The sequence below is a fragment of the Artemia franciscana genome, chromosome 11 (assembly GCF_032884065.1).
Source record: "Artemia franciscana chromosome 11, ASM3288406v1, whole genome shotgun sequence".
In the NCBI taxonomy this organism is placed as follows: domain Eukaryota; kingdom Metazoa; phylum Arthropoda; class Branchiopoda; order Anostraca; family Artemiidae; genus Artemia; species Artemia franciscana.
The window spans coordinates 16,333,996-16,354,098 of NC_088873.1; the positions used below are offsets into that span (position 1 = coordinate 16,333,996).

Sequence of the window (20,103 nt, forward strand, 5' to 3'; positions counted from 1 at the left end):
TGCCGACTGACAACAAAGAAAGATATTTTCTGTCTGTTGCTGAGTTAATAAGCTTAGCCGTTTTCTTATCCATATCATCTTCTGCAAAGGAAGAGTTCATGTCCCCAATTGAGACTGATGGCGAAGCGTTATCTGGTTTCTTTCGAATTGGTTCCAATATTCAACAAATATCTATGCAGTGGCTGTCCGAAAAAAGTACAAAGATCTTCAAAGTAGGACCACAAGACTTCTGTCAGTTCCTGCATAAGGTGAGGCCTTTCTAGCTTTATAATTTAAGAACATGTGTTGTATCATTGAGTAAAACTAAACTTTAAATTATTTTTATGCATAGCCACATAATTATGAAAAATTTGTATAAATTATATGACGTTTGGAGATATTAAGAGATGTGAAACATACGAGATTTCAGATAGATACACCAGTAAACCTGACATTGAGTATTTTCACATGTTGTCTCTACGATATATATATATATATATATATATATATATATATATATATATATATATATATATATATATATATATATATATATATGTATATATATATATATATATATATATATATATATATATATATATATATATATATATATATATATATATATGTATATATAAGCATTATGATAACTTCTTTTTAAAGGGTGTGTGTAAAAAACCCAAATGTAGCCTAGTGGCCTAGGTTCACTGGCTTTATATTCAATACAAGTTCTGAATCCTGTTTTATCGGTTTTCCATTTTTCCGTTGATACTTCGGGACGCGAAGCTGAAATATACCAGCTTTTATTAGTATGTGTTTTTTTGGGGTTTGCACCACCACTCGGATCATGGTAAGTTCTGTTTGTTGAAAGGTTTGCTTGATTGCTCATTACAAGTACTACTTGTTTTAGCAATCGTTAACAGTTCTTGTTTAAAAATTTTCTAGTAAATTTGAATTGATTAGACTGGTAAAGGAATTTGTTGTAGGTTTTACTTAGCCCTTCATAAAAAAATTATGTTCGTTTTAAATTTGCTCATTATATCACTATATTTCTACTCGTTTTAGGTTTTTAAGCCGTTTTAAAAAGTTAAATATTTGTCTTTTCTGAAAATGTAGACAAAGTAGTTCGGACTTTTTATTATTTTATTTTAGTTTTAAGCTTTTCTGCCTAAGATTTTTGCTGGTGATATTTTTTTTTTTCAGTATACTTATTCAATTTTTTTTTATCTAGTGGGGACATCTTTTATACTATTTAAATGCTCTTTTTCTGATTTAGAAAGCATAATGTAATTGATAGACGCTTAAAACTGGCTACTTGAAAGTACAATTGAGCAAAGTTTTTGCTTAGTTTGATGTGCTGTCGTATAGAACGACCAAGCTATCAGACACTCGTCTGTCTAAACTAACTTTTAAATGTTTTTTTTTTTAATTTAAATAAAAATTTACTTGAAAAAGCTGTTGTTAGTAGCCGAATAAGTTGGTATCATTTTAATATCTACAATTGTGACAGTAGTATTTGAACCAGAATCATGGAAGCCTCTTGTCCCTCAATTATTATCAGCCTTTTTTTTACCTCCTATGGAGCAAAGACTTATATGCAACTATGTACAGACGTTAAAATTGTCTAGGGGTCATTTGTTGTACACGTTTATTTGAAGAAGTGTCAGATATGCTCAATCTAAAAATAATGATTCGACCGACAAATTTGGTGACGATGATTTCGCTCTTCTTTTTAGGTACTGTTTTTGGACAAAGTTGACCAATATTGCTTAAAAGACATGTGGACAAACGAAACAGAAAGGACAGTGCTATTAAGAATAGCATCAGAGATACCCCCAAGCGAAGACACATTAGTTCGTGTTCTCAAGTGTGCACTTTCAAAGGTAATATGTCCGTGTTTTCTAGTTTACAAGAACAGTCACAAAGAGCTATACGACATTACAGGTCAACAGAGAGCTTGGTAGTCGGTGTTGTGTTACAAAGACAGAAAGAACAAACTTTGAAGCCACTTTTTATCTATATAAACAAATGAATAAAAAGGCTGGCAGAAGAGATAACAGTATGGCACTTGAAGACCAGCACAAATCAGATAATCTCATTTTGGGTAGATTGTGCCACACGTTCTTATGTGTACTATAGCACTATCTCGAGGAAAAGGTGGTGTTTGAGACAATTTGATTTAAATTCATTTTCAATCGGTTTTTTGTTTAAGCATAAAAGTAATTTCGTTTGTATTTGATTTCCAATTGCAGTTGAATTTCATTTTAACTATAAAAGAATTTACAAATTGTGAAGCTTCTTCCTAAATAAAATGTACATTCTCATTGCATGCGCATATTTTACGATTTACACATTTGAAAAATATGAGTTTTCAAAGAGGATATTCACAGTTTGTTGAGACAGATGAACAGAAAACTGCATTTCTAGCTACTTTCTTCCATTTTTTAGTGATAGATCCCTGTTTTTTATTAATTGTTCTGTTAAATTTAAGATGTGTTCACATAGGTTTGTTACTTTTTTCTATGAATAGCCTTTTTTGCATATGTCGTGGGTTGATGGTTCTATTTATAATTACATGTATGAGGGACTGGTCAAGTGGTAAGAAAAAAGAAATGCCTCCAATATAATTCAAATAAATAAATACCAACGTTATGTCACATTTCAAAATATAGGTTTTGGGAAAAAGCCAAATGAAGCTCAAGATCGTCAGACCCAAACCCTCCTCCCAAGCTCATAAATGAAATGAAAATTTAAAAAATGTAAATAAATTATCATCAAACCGTATAAATTTGAATATTCTGGAGAGAATTTGCGCCCATGGAAGTTTTTGCATGCATGTGTCTGTTAGATATAATACATGTTTAACGAGATTCATATTCGTTCACCTGTATGGATTCTTATCCTATATGAAAAACTTAACTACAAATCCAAAGTAAAAAAGCGTCGGCTGAGTCTATACGCAAGTGAGATTATTATTATGTTTTTTTTTTATTATTATTATTATGCGGAATTGAAAACAGAGAATCTTGTCTTTTCTATCTTAGCTAATTGTAACGTTTAACATGTGCTTAGTTTGACGTGACCCATCAAAAGCAATTTTTACTTGAACATGACATTTACTGAAAATGCATTTTTAACTCTTCGTTTGGAAATATAGGCATTACTTTTCGCGTAAAGCTAAAAATGTTGTCCATTTGTTATCGACGTCAAACAAAAATTTTATCTCACTTTTTTTTTTCAAAATCCGCAGTTCTGGAGTTTGAGCTACTCTGGCCATTTGGATTTGACTTGCTTCTGGGCACATAATATATTTACCTTGTTCATCTCAACAGTTGGAACTATTTTCTTCAAATACTTTCTTTCATTTTCTATACAAAAATATAATTCCTCATTTATTATTGACTCCTTTAACATATGTATCCAATATATGTAATTACTAACATATTAGTAGTATTATTCTTAGTGAAAAGCTACTTCTTCTAATTTTTTGATAAGAAAGAAAGTTGATCGATTTGTGACACAGGAAAATATGGGTTTAAAAGTTACAATTCTAAGAAAGACTGTGCCTTGAAAATTCGTACGATGCATTATATTTTCATATAACTTAGTAATTTTACCCATATTTTAATCATTGCCCTCCCACTTCCTGCCCTGAAAGTGTCTTTATCAAACTGAATACCTTTGTGATTTTCCGGTTATCACTTCAAATTTTCTACCAATGCATATTTTAAAAACAAAATAGTAGCATTGTTGTTGGTGCAAATTGTCTGTGTTCTGGGACTATAAATAAAAACAAGTGACTTTCAATCTATCCGTGACTTTTTAAGTCACGGTTATTTTTTAAGTCACGGATTAATTCTCGGATTTTCAAGTTTATTTGGATACAAATTGAAATTTTCATTATGGACCAGTTCTTTTGTTTCAAGCTCTTTTTGTTGATTATTAAATAGGAAGGCTAGGTTAGTATTCAGAACATAAGCTAGTTTGAAAAAGCACGTAATTATGCTTATTATGCCCTTATGGCTAAAGTAGAGCATTTGTGTGACTGAAGTCCTTGCTCATGGAGCTGCGTGGCTTAAATTTTCTTTTGAGGAGACTCTTTTTTCATTCTTTGAACATTATGAGTGAAATGACTAACTCAAAATTTTGGTCCAATGCCATGGGGAGGCAGAAAAAGGGCTGATGATGCTGGCTACCCTCTTAAACACCTTCAACTCTCAAAAAGGGCTCTAGTTGGACTATCCCCCTCTCGAGTTTATACAGCCATCTGTTCCACATGAATTCGCAAAAAGACATAAGTCAACGCTACGAAGTTGACTGTGATGAGCTCTGCAGAATATGAAATCTTTTTTTAGCTACTCCCCTACGAACGGCGATGTATGGATATTTTTACTAATCCAAAAAAATTTGGTATTTTTTTTTATCTCTTATTGCTTTTATTACTAATAAGATGATCAATATCTATTTTACAGGACCATCCATTGAGTTCAGCTGATGCATTGGATATAGTTGATCAACTTGTGAAGCGAGCTTTACTCCTTGAAAGCCAGCGTCGAGATGAGCGATATGTTTTGAATTTTGATGATCAATATAGCAACATAATTGACCTTGTTTTGGATTTAACGCTCTATAAGCACCCTGAAAACATACCTCTACCTATCGGGTAAGCACAAAATCGGGTATTTATACAGTAGTAGGCAAAGTATAACAACAACTACTACTGCTACAAACAACTCACCGCAGCACCAAGTGGCCTGAGGCTAACACAGCTACACACGCTCCTCCATCCCAATCTATTCAAAGCATCCCTCTTCAAACTCTCCCAAGAAGTTCCCGTTTCCTTTAAATTCTTTCTTTATGACACCCTCCTACCCCAGAGGAGGAAGACCTGCTTTCCGTTTAGCCCTTGACAGTTGGCTGGAAAGGAAAATCTTTGGCATCCTTCATCCGCAGAAAGTGCCCTAACCATCTCAATATTTCTTTCATTATAGTCCTAGAAAGCGATATTGAACCACACTTTTCGTACAGTCTACTGTTTGAGATACGATCAGTGACCCAGAACAATCCGTAGGCAATTTCTCTAGAAAAAATCTAGTAAATCTTCATCCGCTTTTCGGAGCGCCTACGTTTTAGAGCCATATTTGACCACTGTCATTACTGTACCTTCCAATATTCTAATCTTGGTTTGCAGACTTATCTTCCTACTCTTCCAAACTTTTTTTAATCGTGAAAAAACACCCAGAGCCTTAGCTATTCTACTTTTAACGTTTTTACTGCTCCCACCGTCTTTACTAATAATACTACAATGGAACGTGAAGTTGCCCACCCGATCAATTTTTTTATTACTTAACGTCATCTTTTCATCTTCACTTATTACTAGCCTTAGTGACTTAGTCTTCTTAACATTAATTTTTGAGCCTATTCTAGCACCCTGAATTCACAAAACCTTTATTTTTTGGCTTTCAGCCCAAAACATATTCTTGAAATATCTCAGTTATAAATCTCTGTAGTAGTAGTAGTAGTAGTAGCAGTATGATATATTAGACTTTTATATTATAAATTTAATATTTCATTTTAAGAGTACAAAGCTTTTTTTCAAAATCAAATATTTCATATCAAAATATAAATGTTATGGATTATTACGAAGAAATGTTTCTATTTTAAAATTAGTATTTTAACATTATTAACATTATTTAAATATTTGGTTTTAATATTTGACAATTTTCAAATAAATATTTAAATTTTCAAATATTGATATTTGAATATTAGTTTTATTAATATTGGTTAATTCCAATATTTTAATATTAAGATCACAGTTACTCCTTAAAACTTTGCCATTTAACAATGAAAACTTTTTAAACATTAGTTTGTTAACTAACTACTAATTAACTAATATGTTGCCTTCTTATCCATGCCAAAAGTCTCTATTTTTGGGGTACTCAGATACCTAAATTTACACTCTTAAGTGTAATATGAATTCCTCCTGTTAACCCATTTGACGTAAGCATGGGTAGTTCTGCAAGATAAACTTCCCTAAATAGTTTCAGCGGAATAAAATTTAACTAGCTAAAGCGAACTAACCTCTTCAATTTCAAGCCCGAATCTTAAACTGTATTTTTCCTCTTCTTTAGCTTCAATCTAACCTCACAGGAACTCGGGCCATTGTCAGCCGTCTCCCATAATATAATTAAAACCTTTGACTAAAGAGTTGACCTTCTTCGTAAATGGAATTGTTTCTCAGTCAGGTCTCTTCTCTTTATTTCATGCTACAGAAAATTTAAGGAGTGGTAGATGATTTTAGCAGTGGTAGAGGTAGTGTCCAATGTTAAATTTTTTTTTTAACAGTAGCATTGGTTTAAAAAAAAGAGTAAAAGAGAAGGAAACTTAGTGAATTTGTCAGGAAGTTTGTGTTGATTTTGTGTGTCTGTAGTGCAGTTTGAAAATTAAATTGATATATACTATTTTTGGTTTTGGTTCATATCATAGGGTGAATGTGATGCCATTATTTGTGAGGGAAAGTTGCACTTTAGTGTTTTTTCTTCTTTCTAGCAAAACTTTATGGAATGTGTTTCTAGGCATTTTTTTTCTGCTAAACATAGTACTTCTAATTATGGTTTTATATTTGATCCAAGAAATCATTTGGACTATTTAAGGAAAGATTGAAGTTGTGTAATCACTCTTTCAGGAAAATGTTTTTCTATTTTTTGCCCCCGTAGAGGCCACCAAGTAAAGAAAAAATTCTAGCCCATGGTAATCAAGCATTTAAAAACACGTTTTGGAAATACATACACTAAGAGGCACAAATAAAAAGTTCCTTTGAGTTGAGAAGTAGCACCTCTTCCTATCCATTCGCCTATCGTCTTACTACTACTACTACTAATAACTCGCCACTCGCCGCAGCACCAAGCCGCCTGAGGCCAGCATAGCTACGCATGCTCCTTCTCCATCTCAATCTATTCAAAGCCTCCCTCTCTACACCCTCCCAGGAAGTTCCCATTTCCTTTAAATCTTTCTTTATCACATCCTCCCACCCTAGACGAAGATGACCTGTTTTCCGTTTAGCCCTAGGTGGTCTGCTGAAAAGGACAATCTTCGGCTACCGTCATCCGTCATCCTTCATCCACAGAACGTGTCCTTGCCTTCTCCACTTTTCTTTCATTATAGCCCTAGAAAGTAGGATTGTACCACATTTTTTGTACAGCCTACTGTTTGAATTATGGTCAGTTAGTCGGATACCCAAAACAATCTGTAGGTAAGTTCTCTGGAAAACATCTAGCAAATCTTCATCCGCTTTTTGGAGCGCACATGCTTCAAAGCCATATTTGACCTGTCTCATCACTGTAGCTTCCATTATTCTAATCTTGGCTTGCAGACTTATCTTCCTATTCTTTCAAACTTTTTTTTTTACTGTGAAAAAACACCCTGAGCCTTGGCTATTCTACTTTTAACATCTTCACTGCTCCCACTGTCTTTACTAATAATACTACCAAGTTAAGTGAAGCTGCCCACCTGATCAATCTTTTCACTATCAACGTTACCTTTTCATCTTTACTTCTTCCTAACCTTAGTGACTTGATCTTCTTAACATTAATTTTCAAACCTATTTTAGCATTCTAAACTCGTAAAACCTCTAAAAGCTCATTTATTTTGCCAATACTTTCGTCTAGTATGCTTAAATCATCAGCATAATCTAAGTCCAGGAGAAATTTACTAAATATTACAAGATTTTTTTTTAAGTTTTGATTATGTATTTGGTATTGTAACAAGAGACCGTTTAAAAACACTGCGAGCTTGCTATATATCAACGCTTTTTTTTGGATTATTAGAGCTGGTATTGCTTCTTTTCGACTTTGGGAGTCCATGAAAGTAGGTAATGCTAAACTTAAGTTAAAGAAAATTCACCTCCTCCCCCCCATTCCCCCGCGGCTGGATGTATGGATGTATTTGTGCATCAACCTATATATTCATGTTTAAAAAGGTTCCAAAGAATAAATTTTATCTTTTTTCTGATGACGTAACCAACTTGTGCTGGCTAACAGAAAACACAAAAATAACACAAATTTGAAAACATGGCAAAAAAGACGAAAAAATGTAACCACGATATAAATAGATAATTTATATATTGAAAAGTAAATATCCGCTACTGAGCTAATATGAATTATTTTTAAAACAATACTTAACCAACATGAGCCATTTAAATATTTCAGCCATTCTGAAGCCAAAATGATGCACTATGTAATAATAGAATCGTTTTGAAATCTTACTTTTTAGAGAGTTTGTTTTTTAGAGAGTTTACAGTCTGTGTACTTGATTCACTCTTTAATTTTGGGGTTTCACAAGGGGACTCTATAAAACTAAGGAGAAATATCCCGAAAAAATTCAACCATGGGATGATGATAACCAGGCTTGTTTGACCAATCCCATACTAATAATCTAATAATTAGATTTTGGTGACCATGGTTGATAACTTGGGCTGATTTTATGGGCTTTATTTAGTTTTTCCTCCATTTCACCGATGGTTATAGGCAAGAGTGTATTCAAGATTTTTGTTCGGGAGGGCTGAGGCTACAAAAAAAAAACTTTTAAAAAAGCATAATATTCATTTTTTGCTACGCTTTTACGAGTGATATGAAGTTTCGGGAGGGGGGAGGGAAATTCAACAGATTTCCTTAAAAAGATTTAATTGACAATTGAACTCCTAGTCTGACTGTACTTTTATTTCTTGGAGATCTAGTTATCTTTAATGTTATCTATTATCTAGTTTTCTTTATCTAGTTGTTAATCTGGTTATTTAATCTAGTTATCTAGAAACTAGTATATAGTATATAGTAATCTAGTAACAAGTATATAATCTAGTTATCTTTATCTTTTTAATGACCCCATTAATTTTAGGTATGAACCTCCCCGACTGGCTATTACCACACTTTACTGGAAAGCTTGGAGCATTCTCATTCTTCTGGTCTGTCAAAATCCATCGACTCTTGGAGCAATAGCATGGGATCAGTATCCTATCCTGAGATTGCTCATGGAAATGTGCATTACGCAGTGAGTCTTGTGTTGTTGTTTCTGTATCAGCCCATGTCGCTTATGCACAAAGTAACACCCTCCATCAGGATTTTGGTTGGAAGTCTCAGTTTAACCTCTTCAAATTTCTGAGATTTCCTGATTTTTAACGAATTATTTGACCTTCTTCAATGAAATTTGTAGAAAACTTGACTTTTTAGTATTTCAAGAAATGGGATAAAAAGGAATATATGTGAACATGTTAGATCAGCTTTCCAAAAATTTTTGAAACAATAGAAATTTGGTTCAATTTAAAGAATACACATTGTGGATTCAGTTGACTTTTTTCTGATTCATTTTAATATTCATCCATCAGTTTATTTAAAAACTGACTTATCTCTGTGCATCTTGTTGAAATATTACTTTCCAATCAAAAGATTAACTAAGAAAAACCAAAAAAAAACTAAGGAAGTTTAATTGCGGAAATTCTCTTAATTGTGACATGGAAATGCTGATAACATATGATGAACATTTTCAGTAGGCTTATTGCTGATTCTAAATTTTTAAGTAGAAATTTCTAAATTCAAAATTTTCTCTGATTCTAGATTCTAAATTTTCTCAGTCTTCTAGTATTATAAAAAAAAACAATGAAAAAAAATATGAAAAAGTTTTCCAACTGAAAGTAAGGAGCAGCATTAAAACTTAAAAAAATCAGAAATTATTACGCATATGAGGGGTTCACCTCCTCCTAATACCGCGCTCTTTACGCTAAAGTATTTTTAGTAATTTCAACTATTTATTCTACGGCCTTTGTGATTCAGGGGTCATTCTTAAGGAATTAGGACAAAATTTAAGCTCTAGTGTAAGGAGCGAGGTATTGACGAGGGAGCGAACCCCCTCATATACGCAAGAAAAACATACGAATATAGAAGTTCGCTACGTAAGTTAATTCTTAAGTTATGTATATTTTTACTAATAAAAACGTTCGTAAAAAATTGAAAGTTCTAGTTGCCTTTTTAAGTAACCAAAAAATTGGAGGGCAACTAGGCCTCCTCCCCCGCTTCTTTTTTCTCAAAATCGTCCGATCAAAACTGCGAGAAAGCCATTTAGCCAAAAAAAAAATAATATGCAAATTTCGATTTAATTATTCATGTGCGGAGAGCCAAAATCAAAACATGCATTAATTCAAAACGTTCAGAAATTAAATAAAAAAAAAAAACAAGTTTTTTTTTAACTGAAAGTAAGAAGTGAAATTAAAACTTAAAACGAACAAAAATTACTCCGTATATGAAAAGGGCTGCTTCCTCCTTTCAGTTAAGAAAACTTGTTTTTTATTTAATTACATAGTAGATCGATCCCAAAACGTAAGATATACAAAAAATAAGAGTGAAAAATTCTAGCCCCTTTGTTTTAGGTGCGATAAACTGTGACAAGGTAATTAGTTTCCTAAATTTGCTATTCAAAACTTTCTGATTTTGATTGGGAGGTGAGATGGGCTTATAGAAAATAGTTGAGCAGTTGCACTATGCTTGGATTTTTTTACTATTTTCTTATCTTAAGACTACCTTAAGATTAACCTTAACACCACTCTTAATATTTGAATACCCGAATCTGAGACACTGGTTTAAAATGGCCTTTTGGGTCTAAGGTTTAATGCGTTTGGGTTTTCGTATGAATGTTTTTCTGCAGATGGCACAAAAAAACAAAACAAAAACAAAACAAAAAACGGTGAACGATATATGTGTTTTTGGATGTTTCTGTGTATATAGTTCCTGGTAATATTTATATCGTTATGTTTATATTTACTGGTGTCTTTGAACATAATAATGCAGATATTTCTGAAAGAGGTCTATAGCAGTTTTTGTTTTACTAAAGCGATTCAACGCATGAAAAAATTGTATTTTAGGCCATAATTCCGCTATTTTGGAAAGGGGGGCCTTTAGAATAATTATGTGCCATTCCTCCTTTAACCCGATATGGATTTAATAGCCAAAATGCTTTAATACTTTCTATGGGCGCGTTCAAAGAAGGCAGTCCTATTTTCTTCAAAAAAAGGTAGTTGCTGAAATTAGCATGTAGTAATTTCTTGTTCACCGTATGTTCAGCTGTCGAAATTTGATTTGATTTTTATTTTTACATTATTACTTGACTATGGAGCTTACCTTGTAATATAATAAAATTACCAACGTAGTATGATGAAACTTTGGCTTTATATTCTAGCAATTTCCAGTGGCCTCCTCCAACGTCTCTGGAGTCGTCTGAAGAGGTTCACCTCAAAGAAGTGCAAATATCAAGCATAGAAAAGACAACAATATTAGAGTTTGAAGGTCATCTAGCTGCGGCCAGTACCAAGGAAAGCATTACTGAAAATAATAGCAGACTCCTATTTCAGGTAATTACTACTTTTCAGTAAAGAAAATAATCCATTTTTCTTAATTGGGTTATAAATAAGCTGTACCTTAACGTTAATCATCGTGTATCCTATCCCCTAAATATATAATGGGCTCCATGGAAGGAATACTATTACTACTGCTTCTGATACCTCGTTGCATTGTATACCAAGCCATCTGTGGCCTATTAAGCTAAGTAAACTATTCCTTTCCCAATCTTTTCTTATGCAGATTGAAAAATTCAATATAATTGTCTCAACCTTTCAATTCCAGCCTTCGACGGAAGGATCGAACTGCATTTTTGCCGCCATTTTTTATGTATGGTCACTTATAGGAGCTCCTGAAGCTGTCCATAAATATTTTTTTTCTTAAAAATATATGCCATACCATCCTCAACTTTTCAAAGCATTCACGGTTCGAGTTGATTGTAGTGATAGTTTTAGCAGGCTAAGCTGGCTATTCAAAGAGGGAATGTATCCAAAATAAGTGATTTGACATTTTTGATCGTGTTAAAGTTTTTGTCTCCTTTCTCCACTTTTTATGAGTCTTACGGTGAGTTCGGACAAACTTGTAAAAAAAAGCTCTGGCGGCCTATGATTATAAAAAAAAGAGTATAGTGCTTATACAGCAATGATTGAAAACCTGGAGTCAAGACAAGACGTATTTTACAGACAAAGGGCACTGTATTGTCTGAGTGGTCACTACGTCAATTGCTGGGTGTCAGAACGTTACAAGTTTCGTCCTCTTAAAAAAATTGACATTACAGTCTGCAACTTTTTGCATATAAATTGTAGAATAATCAAAATCGTAGAAAGAAATTTTATAAGAAATTTTATTGATATAGTCTTTTTCGTGGATTTTTTTCTTTTCCTTTTCTGTAACAATCCGTAGTTTGGCTTCCTATACGTATGTTGTAGAGACTTTCTCGACAATTTTTAACAATCTACATCCTTTGAAAATTTTGAAAAATATAGCATTGTTTAATTTAGTTTTGTACCTCCTCTAGTTGACCTGGAAAACAAAACATAACACCATTCGCAAAAAAACTATGTATGCTCTTTTACAACCTGGATACGCTTTGGCTCTTTTGAATTAGATAAATTGTAAGAACAGAAGGAGATAGAAGTAGCACTGTAAGTTTCAACTTAATACCCTCAGCCATTCTTGGGAAATCGCTGAGATGTCTTATTGGCAACCAGTATACAGCAATGATTGAAAACCTGGAGTCAAGACAGGACGTATTTTAGAAGCAGGAGAGAGCTCTTCGGGTTTTTGTTGAAACGCTCTTGCATGGTTTGCAAAAACCATGCCATATCCAACATGTGAATGTAAAAATAGTAGTGATAATTGCCTGCTGTTCTATTTTCTACTTGAAATAAGATTTACGTTGCATAGGCAACGTGAGGTGTTGCGGCAACCTTTGTTCGGCTTCGCCGAGTAAAGTGCCGCGAGAGCAACACTGGCTTTGTTTCCTCGTTTCGATTAAACGCTGAAGTTGTTAATCTGTAAGGATCTTAAAATAAATACTAGGTACACCAACTTCCAAAGTTGCAAACCCCTCATTACAACTAGCAAAACTTGAAAACCCCTCATCGCTGAAGATGGTTATAGCCTAACAGCCGATTATTACTTACAAGTCCCCTGCATGTCTTACCACTGGAACCAAATCCGTCTTACCATCAAGTACACCGGAAAGAAATAACAGGTACACCAACTAGCAAAAGCTGCGAACACCTCATTGCCGAAGATGATTATTAGCTAACAGCCGACTGTTGCTCGAAACTCCCCTATATGTCTCACAATTGGTATCGGCCTATTTTTGGTTTCAGTGTTTACCTTACTACTGATGTTGTCAACCCCTTTAAACTTTCAAACTGGTATATCTCATGAATGAATTTTTCTACCAAAACAAGGATGACATATACTTTGATCAGCTCATCAAGAGCCATCGACTGCTGTCGAAAAAAAAAATCTATCTGTCTTTGTTCAAAAGTTGACTTTTTTGCCGTAGGCCAAGTTTCTAACGTCATCACTTAGAAAGGAGCAAAGGATAAACTCCAATTTCTTTAGCAATGAGAGAACTTTTAAAGTTTAAGAGGCACATCTGATACCATATCTCTACCGCAATCCCAAGTGCAAAAAAGCGAATGATAAACTCAGCTGAAATCACGAACAGAAATGGGTAGAAACAATAGATTTTTCGCCCAAGGCAAGAGTTCTACGAAGCTTTCCATCAATTCGGGCTAACGTCCCCACTTCCCGTAATAGCCGCAGAGGTTAGACCCTTACCACTTTCTAGGAATAAGATAAGCTGACATCAGGGTGCTAGGAACAAAAAAAAACACGACAAAACCAAAGTGTTGCTCTCGCAACACAACAAAACCAAACACTTTTGTTTTTCTGGGAAAAACAACCATTTTTACCCTCAGGTAGACTTTTCTCTTCTAGTATGTATATCTGTATGTAATGATCTTCCACCATATAGCGAAAACTACTTAATAGAATAAAGCGAAGGGGGAAAAAGGGAATCTTCCAATACGAAATTAGCGTTTTTTTTAAAGGAAAGAAAAGAAAAGAATAAATAGGGGCACTAAAAAGTACTATCAGCATATCACTGCTTTAAGTGCTGCACTTTCCTTCTGTGGACAGCAGTCACTGAGCTTGTTACCCTTTATCGTGCAGACAGAGCGTTATTGTGAGTACATAGTTACAACCAGAGCTGCACCCTGGTAGTTTCAAAGAAACTAATATTAATGTAACAATCTCTTATTACAAATAAAGGCGACAAAAATTATGTGAGACCAAAAGGAGTGGGATGACATAGATAGTGTGTTTACGCTAGAAAGATTGATGTAGCTAGGATGCGTTTTACGGTTGAATGATGTTGCCGAAATTGAAGAAATTGTCAAAGAATTGCCAAAAAGAATGTTGAAGAAATTATCAAAGATTGATCTTTTGGGTCATCCTTCTAGGACCAAAAGAAAAGTACGTTGTCCCTGAATGGGATAAGAAGCGATCGTAAGGCAGGATTTGAAGGAAATTGCAACCTCTTGGGAAGGGGTGAAGAGTCATGCCTTGAACAGATTTAGGTGAAGGAGGAGCATTTGCAGTTGCGTTGACCTCAGGTGATGTGTTGCTGCAGGAAGTTGTTGTTAGTTCCAGCAGTAATGTGGTTGGACCTGCCCCTACAACTATTCGTTGGAATTTCCTCGTTAAAGCCTTGGGTTTTGTTATTTTGTCTCACAAAACCTAAGTTCGTATTTAAATATTTTGGCAATTTTGTGTGTGAAGCTCGATTGGACAGATTCTTTCATCAACTTCAAGGCTGCATATGAACAGACTAGTTCCCTTACAACGATTTTCAATCTAGCAGCTTAAATAAACTGAGTCGTGATAGTTCCTTAGTAAGGTAAATTCTACGCAACTACTACGCAGAAAATAAAAGTCTAATTTATAAGTCGGTGAATATTCTTTCATAAGCCTTGATGTTAGTAAATATGAACATGAAATTTAAACACATTCAAAAATTTGAGAAAAAAAATAAATATAATTTCAGTAATCGCAGAGCCATTCAACAAAATACAGGAATGATAGTCTGATCCATAAACTAGCTTATTGGCCTTATCAGGCGCAATATCAACAATAATAATATTTAATTTTAATCTCTGAAAGCACTTTAGTATTATTCGAAAATCAAAAATAAAAAAAACAGAAATTCAATGGCTTCAGCCAAGAGTATGGAGAATTTCAAATTATGATGCAAATTTTTTAAATTACTCTCAGCTATCGACACGACCATGATACCTACACGACATTATGTAGCTACATGCAGAAACCATTTTTTTAGTGTATGGATATTTTTGTCGTCAGTCTTCGTATAATCGTATCAAATGTTGTATTGTGTACCAATATACCTGATTTTTAAATTTGTTGTTTTGTAGTAAGTTTAAAGTGCAAATTATAATTGTTTCTAGTGCATAGAATTTTCTTCACAATCCATTCTTTATATTAATGTTTCTTCCCGAATTTCTAAGATTTTTAAGCCGCTCACGGGGGGGAGGGTCTTCAAAAATGGCTTAAGGGATCGTAGTTCATTCTAATATAAACAAAAGGTCATTACATCTTTGATCTATTCTTTATGAATGAAGTAGTCCATTCTCAGTTAGTATTCATATGTCTATCCTGAAAAGTTGCTTTTATGGAGTTATTCACCATGTTATTTTTAATCTTTATATCTATCTGACGAGAACGCAAATTCAGCTGTTTGAGCTTGCGAGTAGATGTTATTAAATGAACAATTCACACAGAAAGGTTTAGCTAAATTTCAACCTGTACTTATGCTACAGAGACTGTTTGCCAGTAATAGTATTGCCAAAAAGTCAATGAGATGGTTAAGGGGCTCAACGCCCTAGATTAGGATGAGTTGAGACTGTGGAAGTCCCATCTACCTTTCATCAACCAATCTCACCTCTGAAGTTACATCTAATTGGAGGCTCTTACCAATGGTTCACACTGATGTGTTTTTTGTTGTTGTTGTTGTTTTGTTTCTTTTTTAGGGTAAACTGCTGACAGATAACGGATGCTGGTAAATCGCAAAAACATTCATACCAAAAACGGTTCATTGCAGCCGTTGAAGTGCGAAAAACTAGTATGGGATGCTTACAAAGCATAGGCTAAATCAAGCTCTAGAAGCCAAGAAAAATTTAAGAGACCAGCCTGTATTAGCCTAGGCTAGCTGTACCTAACTAATAATATAATTCTCTTCTCCTATGTTCATTTCCTTGGAAATAAGGAATGTTCATTCCCCAGGCCTTGAGAATTAAATGTTTCTTTGATTGGTTCTTATGTCTTTTATCATATGTTAATGGACGACTTTCGATTGATTTGACTAGTTTCTCAGTTATTTGCATTATAAGTTTCAAAAAAGATGTCAGTTCAAAATTACAGATGTGTTTTCATATTTGGCCAGAGGCGCTAAACTGTTATGGCACATAAACCTGCAGCAATAATGGATGAAACTTGACGGATCGTTCAAAAGCTGTAGTTTTTTCGAAAAAAACGCAGCAGTGTAAACCAAGGAATGAGGGTGCGAAAACTCATATTCGGGAAAGTATCACATGCTCTTTGCTTTCTGAAACAATGCTCGATTCTCTTAAAATGACAGTATTCTAGATAATATCTTTAGAATATTCAGCATACTAGTAAATAGTACGTACTTATCTTTTAGTTGATTACATTTGATCCAACTGGCCGCTATAGGAAGCCTGGGTCAGCATTTCTGGATCAGCTCAGCCAGCTGAATTCCACTTTTCAACTTGGCTCCCTATTGTCCCGGAGCAGAAAACCTGACTTCCTGTTAGATATCTTGCGAAGACAAAGCTCTGTGCAATCATTTGCTTGGCTTTCAAATCTTATTAGAACTAACGAAGGAGCTTTAAGGTAAAAATTATCTTATGTCAAAAGGTCTTATTTGATTTACTATTTTAGTAATAATATTAGCTGTTACGCGGCTATTGCAGATTTTGCGTGTTGTTACAACAACCAGTTAATAATCTGAGTTACGTGCTGTTTTTCGATGTGCTTCATGTGCTTTAAGTTTCTCCGATTATGTATCAAAGTGATATAATTTTTTCAGTAGCAAGTTTCAACTTGACCTGAAAGGTAGCTAATCCGTTTAGTTGTTACTTCCTTGGATTGAGGTTTATTTACACATACACTCCAGGTTGTTAAAGGGATATATTTACAATATCTCGGGAGTGGCTAATTGTGTTAAATCGAAACTATCAAGGAATGATGCAACAAGCCATGACCAACACTTCAAATGCAATTTAAGATAATGTTACCATTATGATCTAACATTTTTGAATACCTTGAATAAATTGGAAAAATAGTTGAATTAAAATCACTTTTAATAAAAATAAGTATACTTATATACTTACATAGGTATATACTATCCTTCCTAAGAAACTATCTGTAATTTCGCAAACGTTTTACCTAACAAAAAATCATCACTCACCCCCTATCTTTCCCTCCCCTCTATATTCGTATGCATAACAGATGGTACTGGCTTTATTTTAGACCTAAAGACATAATTAATTGATCTTTCAACCATTCTGAACGAAACGGTTATCTCAGAATTTGGATCAGATGATTTCGGGGAAAAATCAGGCGTGGGAGGGGGTCCATTTTCTCTCCAATCTTTTTTGTGAGTTAGAAAGGGACTAGAACTTTTAGTTTCCGTTTGAATGCACACTCTCCCGATCTTCTGGGACGATTATTTCGGTACAATCACCCCTGAAAAAAAGCATCTAAACTTTTCAAGTTTGGGGTTGGAGCATGAAAAAAAATTGATTAGTTATCTTGTAATTTGTATTCCCCGGCATTTGGACCCTCTTGTGTTTTTAAAATTGATGTTGTGCGGCACAAAAAGGCAAAAGCACAAAATACAATTTTATTATGGTTTTTGAAGACGGTAGAGTCAAAAGTTCTTGTTTAAGGTCTCAGACTATAGAAATCGATTGGTTTTCTCAGAATCTCCATTATTGGCATTTTGACCCTGTTTGGGCAAAAGTTCATATTTTGTGGCATAAAACGGCAGCAAATGTTTTGCCATTGGACTTAAATTATGCCATTATCCTTTCCTTTATGTTCATTGATTTGTTCGTTGATGCAAGATAACATCAGCTGTTGAATCAAGAGCTTGGTTCAAGAACCATCATGAAGATTGAGCCACACATTACTATCAACAAATAAATGAAACCTAGAACAAACAGAAACCAAAATGAATAATCTCGTCGCACATAAAGATAACAGATTCTTCTGTAAAATAATAAATAGATCCTAAAATTAAAATGAATAATCAAAATCCTATTGACAAGCACTAAAATTTCTCAAGCTTGATGAAAGTCGGTTCCTAAGCCTTAATTTGGTATCCATATGCATTTCAGAAAGTTTCATTTACCTTGCTCAACAATATTTTGAGCTAGTATGGTGCTGCTAGACAGCATTTTTAAGGTTAAGAGGAGTTCTATTTCATCGAGATACTGGATATCTGTCAAAGAAATTTTAGATTGTATTTGGTTAGGTAAATGGACTATGGGGAGAAATTGTGATAAAGTAAACCAGGATAGGTGACAAACAATGTATTGATTCAGTTAAGAATAAAGAACAGAATTATTTCTAAGAACCTTGTTGTGATAGGCAAGTAAAACGCCTACGAACTATTTTGCAGCCCAAATCAGGATCCAGAATAGTGTTTTCAAATACCCACCTCTGCTCCTACCCTAATTCTCAGGCTTGAAAGATCCTGTAAATACACTTTTGTAATTAAAGGTCTATCTTCCATTTGAAGATTTTGCTTTCAAGCAGAGTTTTGAAATTGTTTTTCTTGGGCTATAGTATCTTTCAAGGTAGTTTTCTGGACTTGAGCCATATTACAAACAAAAGCTCATTTCCCACTTTGTAAGGTTTTAAACCTGTAAAGTTTTTAAATAATTAGAGTGAGGAAAGATTCGAGGTAAATGCTAAAAAAAATCCTTCGTGTACCCTTAATATTAGTTTTAAATGCATTTCATAAAAAGCTTAATTCACCCAGTTCAGGACTTAGTAGAATGCAACTGTTGCCTGCTTTTGCCTTAGTTGCTTGAAAGGGGAGGTCAATATAGGGGAGCATATAAAGAATTAAGAAAAGGAATATAGAACAAACCATTTTTAAATGGGCTTTTTGTAAAATTCGTAATCCTTTCACCTTGAGCTGCATGGACCATGTTGCTTCAACTTTGTTTCATTTGTGCAAGGACTCAGAATCGGTTGTACCAACTAGCTTTGGTGAAAATTAAAATCTGTTTTTAAAATGCGCACTTGATGTTAACAAAGACCACATCACCCGAGGTGCCTCTGTCTCCCCAATATGATCTGCAACTGAACACTGCAATATGACCATCTTTGGTCTGGACATTTGTTGCAGACAAATGAATCGAGCAAGTAAAGTTAAACAGTCTTTTTCAGATATATACAACTTTCTTACACAGCTAAACAGATTTATCAATATACATACCCAGACTTTGCTAATGAGCCATTTGTATCTCTGGAAGGTGTTATAGTGTTGATGACAAGTTTGGAAATTGATATAGGAAATTAGCTCAGATTCTACGTGTTAATCTAGAATTTAGACTAAGGCGTAAGTGTTTCTATATTGCGAGTAAACTAAGAATGTTTTAAGTCCTTTTCAAATCTGTGAAGGAAAATTTTTGATTTTTGTGAGTAATGGAGCTTTCATCTCATTTGAGTGATAAAAATAGTGTGTTGATCATAGAACCGTTGAGTCCATTTACATGAATTTAAGGTGTGGAGTGGCCTTGGCTCTTTGTTTGGCCCTTTGATGTTGAAATGTATATTAATGATTTGAATACTTGCATCTAAAGGATATTGAATAACACTTATGGGTGCATATTCCAATATTGTTTTGCCTAGCGTAGCTGACAGCATGTAGAATAAGATGGCAACTGCGACTGAGAGTTTATATCTCATGCTTAATTTTTGGATACTGTTGCAATGCTGTCGAAACTGAAACATTTCATCCCTCAAATGGTTTTAAGGATGCTGGACTTCTCACGAGTTCACCTACATATATTATATTGTGGCAGCGTATGGCTCATGACATTGGGATAATTGATAGGTTGGGAAAATTGGGAAACTTTTTCAGGTTTACATTTAAAAAAAATTTTCTAAC

General features: G+C 34.0%; 1 protein-coding gene across 1 annotated transcript in view; it reads left to right on the forward strand.

Annotated features, from left to right (window-relative positions):
* Nucleotides 1-20,103, forward strand: part of LOC136032885 (integrator complex subunit 1-like) — a gene marked incomplete in the record, with an annotated part of 111,645 nt that overhangs the window by 33,754 nt on the left and 57,788 nt on the right. The window contains 6 exon segments of the mRNA XM_065713316.1: nt 1-248; nt 1,716-1,862; nt 4,452-4,642; nt 8,872-9,024; nt 11,203-11,374; nt 16,600-16,811. Coding sequence (XP_065569388.1) covers nt 1-248; nt 1,716-1,862; nt 4,452-4,642; nt 8,872-9,024; nt 11,203-11,374; nt 16,600-16,811 — 1,123 coding nt within the window.